Here is a 14,545-nt window from a genome sequence, read left to right as displayed (position 1 = left end):
TCGAACCTTAAATTGTGAACTCATGACTTTTGAGATTAAATTATGTTGTACTATAGTTGTTAGCAATGATAGTCTTGCATGACATTTGTTTAGTTTATCATTGATTAGACATTTTTTTGCCAATTTTTATGTGTAAAATATGCCAACTCGAACAGAAACTGGGACTTTAAAATCGTTGGTTAGAGTTCATGTTGCCTGTCATTAATTTAATTTGGTTTTAAATCAAATCACATTACATATTTGTACTTGTTGATGTTTGTTTTTACACGCTAATTCAATTTCTTCTTATAATCTCAATATATAAATTTTTATTCTACACAAATTTCAAGCCAAAGAATCCTAGGATTTATAAATTTCATTTGAGTCTAATTTATATTATTGATATTAATTAAACACGCAAAGAAGTAGATTCGAATAGTTTTATGGAGGCTTTTAAAATTTCGAACCTTTTTCGTTAATTAAAATTCATATTTATGAACTTCTTGAACTTTGAACTAGTTGCATGCGTGCGTTAACCATTCTTATCCTGTTTGACTTGTTAGAACTTTTATGGAATTTCGAATCTTAGAAAATTGACAACCTAATTACTTTATCGTCAAGACCCAACATCCTCCATGCCAAATTATCAAGAGAATTATTAAAAGTGGAATATACCTTAATTTATTGAGAATGATTCTTTAATATCGGATCTTGAATCTTGAATATTGGCTCTTTGATTCTTGAGTTCTTGATCTTGATTTTGGCTTCTTGCTCCATAATCTTGATTCTTAAATCCCTCCTTCTTGATTCTTGATTGTAGATTGCATGCTCTTGATTGTGTGTTTTGATTCTTCCTCTTCAGTATGATTTCTCTTGTATTTTTATTTTGATAGGATGATATAAAGAATGAGAAGTTGTCTATGAATTATGGACCATAACCCTATATATAGTTTTCATATGTATTTCATCCGTTATGAAATACAATTCTAAATGAATCTAGTCTTTATACGTATAATCCGACTCACACTTTATTTAGATGTCCAAATTCCAACAATGTAATTATTTATTAGATCACTTTAATTTTGAACTTTTCTTTAAAGTAACCTTATATACAATTAATTACATACGTAGGCCCATATGACAAACTAAAATTCAACATGATGTTCTTATTTTACGAAGGGAGACGAACAAGAATTTGCGAACAAAAAGTGCTAATAAATGATTACTTACAAAATATCATATTAGATTACTATATATAGCCAAAACAAAAAGTACATAAAACATGTCTCATTATAAAATTTCACTTGTGTTCGAATATCATATGAAGATTTCATCCCAGTTTGCCCCTTTTGCCTTGATTGACCATTATACCAATGGAAGTTGCTTACACGTAATCAGAAGATGATATTACACCCTTGATATAGTTTTGCAAGAGGGTATTGAACTTGGGGTCTTTGCCTTTATGCACAAAAGTCTTCTTTTCGTTGCATGCCAGTGGTTCTTTATTGTGTTTTCACTCCTCCTTGGCAATCGTGCAATTTCAGCCCACCTATTTCCAACTTCTTTATGAGTTTTAATTAGTCTCTCATCTTCTTCTTGAGACCATTTATCTTTATGCAATTAATGTCATATTCGACAGTATTACAAATGGTTCTTATCTCTAACTTCATGCATTGATAAAGAATCCTAGGATTTATAAATTTCATTTGAGTCTAATTTATATTATTGATATTAATTAAACACGCAAAGAAGTAGATTCGAATAGTTTTATGGAGGCTTTTAAAATTTCGAACCTTTTTCGTTAATTAAAATTCATATTTATGAACTTCTTGAACTTTGAACTAGTTGCATGCGTGCGTTAACCATTCTTATCCTGTTTGACTTGTTAGAACTTTTATGGAATTTCGAATCTTAGAAAATTGACAACCTAATTACTTTATCGTCAAGACCCAACATCCTCCATGCCAAATTATCAAGAGAATTATTAAAAGTGGAATATACCTTAATTTATTGAGAATGATTCTTTAATATCGGATCTTGAATCTTGAATATTGGCTCTTTGATTCTTGAGTTCTTGATCTTGATTTTGGCTTCTTGCTCCATAATCTTGATTCTTAAATCCCTCCTTCTTGATTCTTGATTGTAGATTGCATGCTCTTGATTGTGTGTTTTGATTCTTCCTCTTCAGTATGATTTCTCTTGTATTTTTATTTTGATAGGATGATATAAAGAATGAGAAGTTGTCTATGAATTATGGACCATAACCCTATATATAGTTTTCATATGTATTTCATCCGTTATGAAATACAATTCTAAATGAATCTAGTCTTTATACGTATAATCCGACTCACACTTTATTTAGATGTCCAAATTCCAACAATGTAATTATTTATTAGATCACTTTAATTTTGAACTTTTCTTTAAAGTAACCTTATATACAATTAATTACATACGTAGGCCCATATGACAAACTAAAATTCAACATGATGTTCTTATTTTACGAAGGGAGACGAACAAGAATTTGCGAACAAAAAGTGCTAATAAATGATTACTTACAAAATATCATATTAGATTACTATATATAGCCAAAACAAAAAGTACATAAAACATGTCTCATTATAAAATTTCACTTGTGTTCGAATATCATATGAAGATTTCATCCCAGTTTGCCCCTTTTGCCTTGATTGACCATTATACCAATGGAAGTTGCTTACACGTAATCAGAAGATGATATTACACCCTTGATATAGTTTTGCAAGAGGGTATTGAACTTGGGGTCTTTGCCTTTATGCACAAAAGTCTTCTTTTCGTTGCATGCCAGTGGTTCTTTATTGTGTTTTCACTCCTCCTTGGCAATCGTGCAATTTCAGCCCACCTATTTCCAACTTCTTTATGAGTTTTAATTAGTCTCTCATCTTCTTCTTGAGACCATTTATCTTTATGCAATTAATGTCATATTCGACAGTATTACAAATGGTTCTTATCTCTAACTTCATGCATTGATCACGTGCGAATGATATATATATATATATATATATATATATATATATATATATATGATGAAGAAGTTTGAAAAAACAATAGTTCGATCCAACCAACACCTAGAGGGGGGTGAATAGGTATTTATGCGGAATTAAAGCAATTAATTAACTAATGCAACAAGTCACATCAATTATGCATTGCCTAGATTCATTCACATACTTTATCTACCTAAGTTGAATTACTGGTTGAAAAATAATTAGCAGAAAGCAGTAAAAACACAACAAAATGTTGACAGAGAAAACCCAAACTCTAGGCACAAGCCAGTAGAGATCCACTATAGAAGATATTGACTTACAGTACGTCAGACATTATTGATTCTAACAATATTCTGACCTCCTTACTGTATCGACCACAGCTATCCTGGATTTTGCAGATCTGCGCCAAAATCCCAGCTTTGAATATCTTCTACCTCCTGTGAATCACCAAGCTCTCCAGTTCTTCAAGCAATTTCCTTTCAAAATCTTCAAACAGATGATCTTCTGGAAGTTTATATGGAGATATGAAAGGGTGTTTTGATTTTGTGAGGGTTGATGTTTTTATTCAAAGAACCATGAGAATCAAAGATGAAAAAGATGAATTTATTTTGGTTCTTGATCCTTTGGAAGTTGAAAGGAATTGTTGTTTCAATGTTTGCCAAAGGTACAATAAGAAAATCGGACGTTTTATTTATATTGTAGGTCGAATTTGGTAATATAGGGCGTTAAAAATTCGCGAGGCATTAAAATTACCAAAGGTCAGATAACATAGTCGCTCGAGCGAGATCCTGGCGAAACTCGAGCGACGTACCTTCGCTCAGCGATAGACCAGCGAAACTCCAGCGAGGTCAGTTCTGCAATTTTGGCTCTAGCAAGGTCAGGGCAAAACTCCAGCGACATCAACGCGTCGTTTGCATCTTCAAAGCATCCCACTTTACCCTAGACCTATGCTATGACCTTTACTAAATTGCAACTTTAGTCCCTGAACTATTTGACCTGTACAATTTAGTCCTTGACTTTACAATTTTGACAATAGGTCCTTTGGTCACAGATTGCCAATTACACATTTTCCTAACAAACTCCCCCTTTGACATTCTGTGACAAAAATACATATAACAGTCAAGAACAAAAATAAACATGACTCCAAACAACCTATCTATTCAACTAAAGTAGCAATCTCTTGTTGAACCTGTTTCCTGAAAATCACAAACTCAAATACCAAGTGTAAAAGTATATGAAATGGAAACAGTAAACAAGAAATCGATTTTATGTCATTAACCAGATTAAGAAGCAATAATAATGTAAGTCAAAAACACCAAAAACATATATTAATATTGCCAAAACATCAAAAAAACTTAATTTAGTCATGAAGTATAACACAATTACCAAAAAATTGAAGATCTATCGATCTACACAATTACCAAAAAATTGAAGATCTATCAATCTATCTATCCAAATATCTATATCTACTCCCCCTTTTTTATCATAAAGGACAAAGGTCAAAACAATGAACTAACTAACTATGATGCAGCACCACCAGCATCTGAAGACTCAGCTCCGCTCTCAGCACCCGTGTCCTCCTCCATACTATCACGAATCCAACCGAAATGACGCTGACACACTGCAAGAGCACGGCGAAAAGAAGAAAGTTCAGCTGACTGACGCTTCGACGCAGCACGTAACTGCGTGATCTCTGCCATCATACGAGCCTGCTGCTCGACCAAAGTAGACATCTGTCCCATAAGCGTCACCATGGGGTCAATGGGCAAAGCAGCCACCCCAGGAGCAGAAGTAGAAGTAGAGGTCGAAGGAAGTGGAATGGTCGAAGGAAAAGCCGTACGAGGCGGGAGAAACACACAGGAACCCCCAGTAAGAATTTCAGTAATAGGATCAAAGGGCTCCGAAAGATCAAAAACATCAACGGTCGCTGCCTGACCCGTAGCATGAGCAGAAGAGGAAGATGACTGTACATGGGATCGACTCTGATGAATGGTCTGCTATCCTATCGGACGGCCTATGATACAAGTCGAACCCTCTGGAAAGGAAGCACCCAACGACAAAGCAACCCTATGAATCAAGCAAGCAGAAGGCAACCCGATCCGACTCCCAGGAGTACGAAATGAAGCCAGAATATTCTGGCACACAAAACTAGGAAAGTCGATCGAATCCCCATGAAGAAGAGCATAAAGAAAACGGGCACGCACCATAGGTAATGAAGAGGTATGGGCAACCAGCCACAGGTTTGTACACACTATGCGCAACAACACCTGACGATCAGTAGGTAATGACCCCGTGGCCATCGCCGAAGGCCCCCCATAGACGGGGTGTTCAAAAGCGTCGACCGAACAAGAGAATCAGCCTGAATAGAAGCAGGTAAAATATAGGGATAAGTCGGATGGGTAATCTGAGGTATACCTAAAGCATGAGCTACAGCCGACGGAGTAACCCTAAAAGAATGACCTCTAAGAGTAACCCGAAAAGACGAGCTGTCTATATCATGAATATTAGCATAGAATTCCTGAACGAGGAGTGGGGGAGGAGGTGAAAGACCAACAAGAAGGGGCTCCCAACTCCGGAAAACAAAAATGGCGACGATATCAATAGGAAGGTCAGAGAGGATTACCTCACGCTCCATGAGAACGGGGCGTAAGGAGAACTGAGAAGTGAAGACCTCCTGAGCTGTAGTAGAAATGAATCTGGAATGACTATACAACGTCGAACCACTAGCTGGCTGCGCAGAAGGTCGAGAACGCTTATGGGCCATCTGACACATGGAGAGACGGAACCCAATTAGTAAGATGAAGAATGCACGAGGTACGATGCAATATGAAATGAAACACCGCACACACAAATGAGGCACGAAAGAGATGCATCGAAAAACGTGAACGACCCTAAGATCAAACCAAGCATGATGGAAATATTCACCAAAAATATGTGTAAAAACACTCAACAAGTCACGTGACGAGAATGAAACATAGGCGGAATGAAGAGGAGGAAAAAATGAAACACACAAACTAAGGAAAACAAACAAAGCAAAACAGGGGACTTTCATCGAACACATGACAGGCGTCACTTTGGCACACAATTTCAAGCACATACGAGACCCAAGCACGCATCCAAGCATAGTCCCACAAACTAGAATCCAAGGGCTTTAAAATGAAACAAACAACACGTCAAACGGATTAACGGAATGCAAGAACGAACAACACGAACATGGACGAAAAACACGAAAATTTCATTACTAAACCATGGAAAAACACACAATGTATGTAATTTGTGATGCAAAATGTGAAGAAGAACAAGAAGAACAAACAAGAAACGCATGAAGATCATAACAAGGGAAGAAGAAACAATCAAAATGCAAAAAAAAACTAAACACAAGAGGAAAGAATAAAAAAACGAAAAACAATTACCTCAAAACGATGTGCAAATGTTGAAATCCGGAAGCCAATATATGTTAGGGGATTCGAAATGTGTAAGAAACAAGTGCGATGTATGAATTGTGAAGGAGTCAGAGCAATTGGTTAAAAAAAGAGAGAGAATGGAGAAGAATTGCGTGAAAAATGAAATCGGTGAATCTTAAAAAAGCCCTGTCGCTCGAGCGAGACATGGGCGACACTCGAGCGAAAAGCGTTCTGCATTTGTCGCTCGATCGAAGTATGGGCGACACTCGAGCGAAGTTCAAATGTCAGAAATAGCACTAAAATTTTGAATATGGAGAAAAAGAACACAATTATCAAGAAATGACGAAATTAGCCCCAAATCGTGTATTTTCAAAAATAAGACAAGTGCAGAGCATCGGAAACACGAAGCATGGGACCAATTATGTAAACTATATCAACAATAAGCATAAAGTCACAACCTCGACACTCAGCACATAGACAAATCGTAAGTCCACACATAGTTCAAAATTCCGTGGAGTAAAGTGTATATAGAATACCATCGTGAAAAGTGCCATGTAGTCCATGCAAGTGAGATTCAAAAACCTTAAATTAGTGAGAAAGGACACGTGAAAACAACCAGACAGAGGTGTATGTCTACCAAGTGACAGTCAAATCCAATTCCACGAGGACCTATATCAAATATTACGATTGTCACAATTTTACTCCCCCTAACTGTATAATTCCATAATTTTTTTTGAAACAAAAGAACTTAAGTGCAATGCTATCCCCATTAGGCGACATAAATGATCCCGGTAACGAACTTTGGGCCGGTGACTCCCAAGTTAGATGACCATAGGGCACCAGGTTAAAAACCCCTCAAGATTAATTGTTCGAGTCAAATAGGCCCCGAAGACAGTCATAAGTTCAACAAAAGAAAAGTGGAGAAAGACAATATGATTAGGTGACACTAGTCCCAGATCAAGTCAAATGGACACATAACTCCAATCATAGAAGAACACCATCCCAAGTCTCACCCATGCGGTCAAGACTCACTCACAGGATTACAGTGTGTGCTGTGCAAAAATGAATGACGAGCCATATACCCAGAACTCCACAGGCAAAGAGAACGATAATGGAACCTCATACTTGTACATATGATGAAAAATAGAGTTTGATCTTTAATGCAAAAGCCATTATCGTCACATAAAAGGCACACACACACAAAATCCCAATTTATTTTATGGTTTATTATGATTTTTTTATTTTTTTTTATTTTCATATTTAAGCACACAAATATAACACACAAAAGAAGATTAAACGACAAACTAACAATCAAAAATGCATCACACAGAGATCACATGCAAGATATGAAATGACTAGGTGCATATGTGATAAATGCATGAATATGCATGAATCCAAGATCAGATAGGTGAGCAAACACCAACAGCCATCCGAAGCGACTCAAACCTCAATCCATTTAGTGGTTTCGTAAGTAGATCTGCCAATTGATTGTCAGTAGAGACATGGTCGAGAGAGACTACATGTGATTCAACAAGCTCACGAATAAAATGATGTCGGATGTCAATATGTTTTGTTCAAGAGTGTTGAATGGGATTCTTAGAAATATTTATAGCACTTGTATTATCACAGAAAACAGTCATGGTCCCTTGACTAATCCCATAATCACTCAGCATCTACTTCATCCAGAGAAGCTGAGTGCAGCAACTACCTGCAGCTATGTATTCGGCCTCTGCCATGGATAGAGATATATAATTCTGTTTCTTACTCAACCAGGCTACGAGATTGCTACCCATGTAAAAACAACCCACTGTCTTGCTTTTCCTATCATCCGCGTTTCCGGCCCAATCGGCATCGGAGTAGCCAGCCAAGTCAAGATTAGAATTCCTAGAATAGAATATTCCTAGATCAACTGTTCCACTCACATATCTAATGATGCGTCTAACAGAGCTTAAGTGTGATTCTTTTGGATCTGCCTGAAATCGAGCACACACTCCAACACTAAAAGCAATGTCAGGTCTAGTAGCTGTGAGATAAAGAAGACTACCTATCATGCTTCTATATAGGGAAGGATCGACACTCTTACCTGAAGCATCACGACTTAACTTCAAACTAGTACTCATAGGTGTCCTAGTATGCTTCTTACTATCCAGCCCGAAACGCTTAACTAGATCCTTAGTATACTTAGACTGTGAAATGAACAGTCCATCCTCTGTCTGTCTCACCTGAAGTCCAAGGAAATAACTCAACTCCCCAACCATACTCATTTCAAATTCTTGCTTCAAACACTCAGCAAACACATAAGCTAAAGACTCAAGAGGAGAACCAAAAATAATATCATCGAGATAAACCTGAGCAATGGTGATAGTTTCTTCAACATGTCTAATAAATAAGGTCTATCTGCACCACCTCAAGAGAATCCATGCTCTTCAAGGTATGATGTAAGTCTCTCATACCAAGCTCTAGGAGCTTGCTTCAGACCATAGAGGGCTTTGTGAAGTTTGTAGACATAGTGAGGAAACTTAGGATCAACAAATCATTTTAGTTGTTCCACATAGACTTCTTCTTGAAGAAGTCCATTCAAGAAAGCACTCTTAACATCCATTTGATGCAACTTGAACCCTAGGATACATGCAACAGCAAGCAGAATTTGAATAGACTCAAGTCGTGCAACAGGGACAAAAGTCTCATCAAAATCAATTCCTTCAACTTGAGTATAACCCTGAGCAACTAGTCTAGCCTTATTCCTAGTTATAGTACCTTGGTCATCTGTCTTGTTCTAAAAGATCCACTTAGTACCTATAACATTACGATTCTCAGGCCTGGGAACTAAGATCCACACATTGTTCCTCGCAAATTGATTGAGCTCCTCGTGCATCGCATTCACCCAACACTCATCACTAAGAGCCTCTTCAACTTTCTTAGGTTCCACCTGAGAGACATAGCTAGTGTATGCTATATTGTTCAGTACTCTCCTACGAAGCCTCATACCTTCATCTAGATCCCCAATGATATTGTCCTTAGGATGATTAGACTTAACCCTAGTCGATGGTTCCTTAGGATCTTTATCTCGATCTTGTGGAAATGTTTTCTTTTCAGGTGTTTCAGGTTTCCTAAGAGATGATTCAGACACAGGTGGCTCAGTAGGATCACTAGAACTTATAAGATCACCATCTTTATCACAATTTTCAACACTCTCCCCCTCACTCACAACATCATCTATCACAACATTTACTGACTCCATCACCACATGAGTACGTAAGTTATACACCCTAAATGCTCAGCTATTTCTAGAGTACCCTAAGAAGATTCCTTCATCACTCTTCGATTCAAACTTACTCAAGTTCTCTCTATCGCGCAAAATGTAGCACTTACTCCCAAATACTCGAAAGTACTTAACAGTAGGCTTTTTACCCTTAAGTATCTCATATGGAGTCTGATCGGTCTTGGGTCTAAGGTAAACTCTATTAATTATGTGGCATGCAGTGTTAACAGCTTCTCCCCAAAAATGTAGGGCTAGTCCCTTGCCATGAAGCATGGCTCTAGCCATGTCCTGAAGAACCCGATTCTTCCTTTCAACCACCCCATTTTGTTGAGGAGTGATAGGCGAAGAGAACTCATGCAATATCCCTTCATCCATACAGAAACTTTTAAGATTAAAATTCTCAAACTCTTTTCCATGGTCACTACGCATTCTAGACACTTTGAGATTTAGTTGATTGCTAAGCCGTTTACACAAAGATTTTATGAGATCACATGCATAAGATTTTTCCCTAAGCAATTCTATCCATGTGAATCTCGAGAAGTCATCTACCACAACAAGAATGTATCGCTTACTACCTAAACTCTCAGTCCTAGATGGTCCCATTAAATCCATGTGTATCAATTCTAGGGGTCTTTTGGTCAGAATTTTTGAAGTCTTCTTATGATTCCCCTTAAGTTGTTTATCTAGTTGACATGGTCCACACACAACATTTTCACTAGGACCAATCTTAAGCAAACCATCTACCAATTCTTTCCTAGCCAGTTGTACTAGACTCTTATAGTTCAAATGACCTAATCTTTTGTGCTAGAGTTCACTCACATCAATTTTAGCACTCCTACACATAGTTAGAATTAGGCAAGACTCTATAACAATTATCAGTTGTTCTAACCCCTTCAAGAACCACCCCACCAGGCGAATCATACACAGTACATCTCTTTTCCACAAAACTCACCTCAAAATCAGCGTCACAAATTTGACTAATACTTAACAAGTTAGACTTTAAACTTTCCACATAAAGCACATTAGAGATCACAGGTAAATCATGTATTTGTACAGTACCTTTGCCAAGAATAGGTGCAGAACCCCCATCTCCAAAGGTAATCATACCACCGTTACATTCATCAAGAGTAGTGAATAAAGCCTTATTACCACACATATGTCTAGAACATGCACTATCTAGGTACCACATGTTGTAATTTTGGGCTTTCAGTGCAACATGAGCAACAAAACACTTTTTTTGACTCGAATGTCTAGCTAGATCACCCTTTTTGACCCAAACTTTCTTAGATGATAAAGTACTCCTAGTAAGCTTAGTAAGCATCTCAGTCAAATGACTAACCTGATTAGACAGAAAGCTAACCTGACTAGGAATGTTCAGATTTTTACGCTCATTCCCTAACCTATAGCATCTAGGCCTAGTGTGTCCTAAGGCTCCACAGTGGTGACAGGTGGGAATGAACCTAGGCTCAAAGGTACGTGGCTGAGGGTATCTGGGTATGAAGTCCCTACGTGATTGATGACTCTGTTCTCTCGGAACATTCTTACCCTTATTTGAACTACTAACAGCATTAACTTTTTTAGAGGCAGAAACAAAAACAGTCTTAGAAGGTCCAGCAACATGTGTATTACCCTCCACATATCCTAGACCCTTCCTATCTCCTGCATGCTTATTCATTTCCAATATATTGTCCAATTTCTTAGTCCCACTTACGAAAGTCTGAAGATGAGCATTAGATTTCACCAATTCACTAGTCAAAGTCTTAATCTTGTCTTCTAACTTCTTATTTACACACTTTAACTCACTTCCACTCTTAAGTGAATTCTGAAGATTACTAGCAAGTTTCTCTTTTTCTTTCTCAAGTTCATCAACCTTTTTGAGTAGGGCTTTATTGACCTTTTTGATTTTAAGACTCTCCTTAAATAAAAGTTGATAAGCTTCTTGTATGTCTATGTCATCCTCTTCCTCATTACTAGAATTATCGTTTGGAAGTTCTCCTCAACCTTGTCACTCTCTTTATCAGATTCACTCTTAACAGTTGATACAAATGCCATATAGTTTCCTTCATCCTTACTACTAGAAGATTCCTGTCTATCACTGGTCTTAGATTCATTATTTGTAAGTGAGACAACTAAGGCCCTACCTTTCCCTTTTCTTTGGTTCTTCTTATAACTAGGGCATTCATTCCTATAGTGACCTATACCTTGACACTCATGGCACCTAACCAAACGTGGTTTATCACTCGACCCTTTATTGTTAAACGTTTCAGTTTTTGCTTTTGTGAATCTGCTAGGAGCTCCACTCTTTTTATTCTGAGGCTTTCTCCTATTCTTGAGAACTCTTTGAAATTTCTTAACAAAGTACGCGATTTTCTCGTCCCTAAGTAACTCAGTATCAGAAGATTCATCTTCTTTGATGGATTTTAGGGCTATGAACTTTCCTTTCTTAGATTGTGTAATAGTGAGTTCATAAGTTTGCAACGATCCTACCAGTTCTTCAATTTTAACTTCATCTAGGTCCTTACTTTCCTCAATGGCAGTGACTTTAGGTCTAAATCTCTCGGGCAGGGACCTAAGCACTTTTCTCACAATTTTAGACTCGGGAATTTTCTCACCTAGATTGAAGCTAGAGTTAACAATGTTATTCAATTTAGCATAGAATTCGTCAAACGTTTCATCATCCTTCATTCTCACTTCTTCAAACCTAGAAGTTAGCACTTGTAACTTAGAGTTCTTTACTGTTTTAGTTTCCTCATGGATAGTTTCAAGAATGTCCCAAACCTCTTTAGCAGTTTCACACATTGACACTCTCCTAAACTCTTCGGGAGACACGGCCATAAACAGGGCATGAAGACCCTTGCTATTCCAATTACACTCAGCTATTTCATCCTTAGTCCACAGTGATATGTCGGTAAGGTTAACAGTTCCTGATACGATAGTAGAGGGAGGTTTCCAACCATTTTGCACACTTACCCAAACATGCTCATCTAAAGACTTAAGAAACGCACGCATTCTAACCTTCCAATAGGCATAATTACTTCCATCAAAATATGGAGGTACAGAAAGTGATTGACTCATCTAGACAATTATGGGTCAGGACTCGAGATTTAACTCTGATACCACTTGAAAAAATAATAGTTCGACCCAACCAACATCTAGAGGGGGGTGAATAGGTGTTTATGCGAAATTAAAACAATTAATTAACTGATGCAACAAGTCATATCAATTATGCATTGTCTAGATTCATTCACATACTTTATCTACCTAAGTTGAATTACCGGTTGAAAAATAAATAGCAGAAAACAGTAAAAACACAACAAAATGTTGACGGAGAAAACCCAAACTCCGGGCACAAGCCAGTAGAGATCCACTATAGAAGATATTGACTTACAGTACGTCAGACATTATTGATTCTAAAAACATTCTGACCTCCTTACTGTATCGACCACAGCTATCCTGGATTTTGCAGATCTGCGCCAAAATCCCAGCTTTGAATATCTTCTACCTCCTGTGAATCACCAAGCTCTCCAGTTCTTCAAGCAATTTCCTTCCAAGATCTTCAAACAGATGATCTTCTGGAAGTTTATATGGAGATATGAAAGGTTGTTTTGGTTTTGTGAGGGTTGATGTTTTTATTCAAAGAACCATGAGAATCAAAGATGAAAAAGATGAATTTATTTTGGTTCTTGATCCTTTGGAAGTTGAGAGGAATTGTTGTTTCAATGTTTGCCAAAGGTACAATAAGAAAATCGGACGTTTTGTTTATATTGTAGGTCGAATTTGGTAATATAGGGCGTTAAAAATTCGCGAGGCATTAAAATTACCAAAGGCCAGATAACATAGTCGCTCGAGCGAGATCCTGGCGAAACTCGAGCGACGTACCTTCGCTCAGCGATAGACTAGCGAAACTCCAGCGAGGTTAGTTCTGCAATTTTGGCTCTAGCAAGGTCAGGGCAAAACTCCAGCGACATCAACGTATCGTTTGCATCTTCAAAGCATCCCACTTTACCCTAGACCTATGCTATGACCTTTACTAAATTGCAACTTTAGTCCCTGAACTATTTGACCTGTACAATTTAGTCCTTGACTTTACAATTTTGACAATAGGTCATTTGGTCACAGATTGCCAATTACACATTTTCCTAACAAAGTTAATGGTATGCCCCATATATTTAATAAGTCACCAATTAAATGATGTACTATGTCACCGGTGCTTAACATAAACTAAGTACAAGTATTTAAAAGATTATTCCTGATATACAGTTAGGAGATCATTCTGGCGCTTAAATTTGTGGTTAGTTCACGGTTTTTAGACTATTAATTTGTCATGACAAACTAAAACTTGTTGTGCAAACCACGTGCATGATGCACGCACATTGTACGAAATTAATAAAGAAAATATAAAGTTAGGATTGGGTATTAAAGTTCCACATCACTATTGGATTATCAAAGAAATGTTTTTGTCATACAACAAATGAGATATAAATCATTGATATATTGCCAAAATAGAAAGTAAATGGAAAAAGATAACGCCAAAATAGGTTAGGAAAAACCTTTATATTGGATTTTGCATATCTAGAAAATGAAATAGAAGGAGACACTGAAAAAAATTATGATGAAAATTTATTATTATACAATACAAAAAGCACCATGAGCAGCCACGGTTGACTAAGATTTTCATCAGTTAAAGGTATCACTTCTTGAAATTTTCTCAGAATATATACATTTTTATTTTTGTAGTTGGTTGATAATCAAATAATTGCATAGAAAAAATATATAAAATAATACTTATCCTCTTTAGAAGTCAATCACCCTTTAATTAATATTGAGACCATGTTTGGTTCAGATTAAAATTACGATTTTTAGTACTCAAACACTCTTTAACT

At 36.9% G+C, this 14,545-nt stretch overlaps 2 protein-coding genes across 2 annotated transcripts; both read right to left on the bottom strand.

Annotated features, from left to right (window-relative positions):
- Positions 1–7,800: 7,800 nt before the first annotated feature.
- Positions 7,801–9,166, bottom strand: LOC111400129 (uncharacterized mitochondrial protein AtMg00810-like). The gene is made up of 4 exons (XM_023027567.1): positions 9,158–9,166; positions 8,484–8,748; positions 8,109–8,369; positions 7,801–7,916 (listed from the first exon to the last, which is right to left on the bottom strand). The coding sequence occupies exons 1-4, from the start codon at positions 9,164–9,166 to the stop codon at positions 7,801–7,803; spliced, it is 651 nt and encodes a 216-aa protein (XP_022883335.1).
- Positions 9,167–9,176: 10 nt separating this feature from the next.
- Positions 9,177–12,737, bottom strand: LOC111400128. The gene is made up of 6 exons (XM_023027566.1): positions 11,881–12,737; positions 11,634–11,757; positions 10,552–11,517; positions 9,981–10,466; positions 9,438–9,593; positions 9,177–9,329 (listed from the first exon to the last, which is right to left on the bottom strand). The coding sequence occupies exons 1-6, from the start codon at positions 12,735–12,737 to the stop codon at positions 9,177–9,179; spliced, it is 2,742 nt and encodes a 913-aa protein (XP_022883334.1).
- Positions 12,738–14,545: the final 1,808 nt, after the last annotated feature.

The sequence above is a fragment of the Olea europaea genome, chromosome 10 (assembly GCF_002742605.1).
Source record: "Olea europaea var. sylvestris chromosome 10, O_europaea_v1, whole genome shotgun sequence".
Taxonomy (NCBI): Eukaryota; Viridiplantae; Streptophyta; class Magnoliopsida; order Lamiales; family Oleaceae; genus Olea; species Olea europaea.
This window is presented reverse-complemented; position numbering and strand designations above follow the sequence as displayed.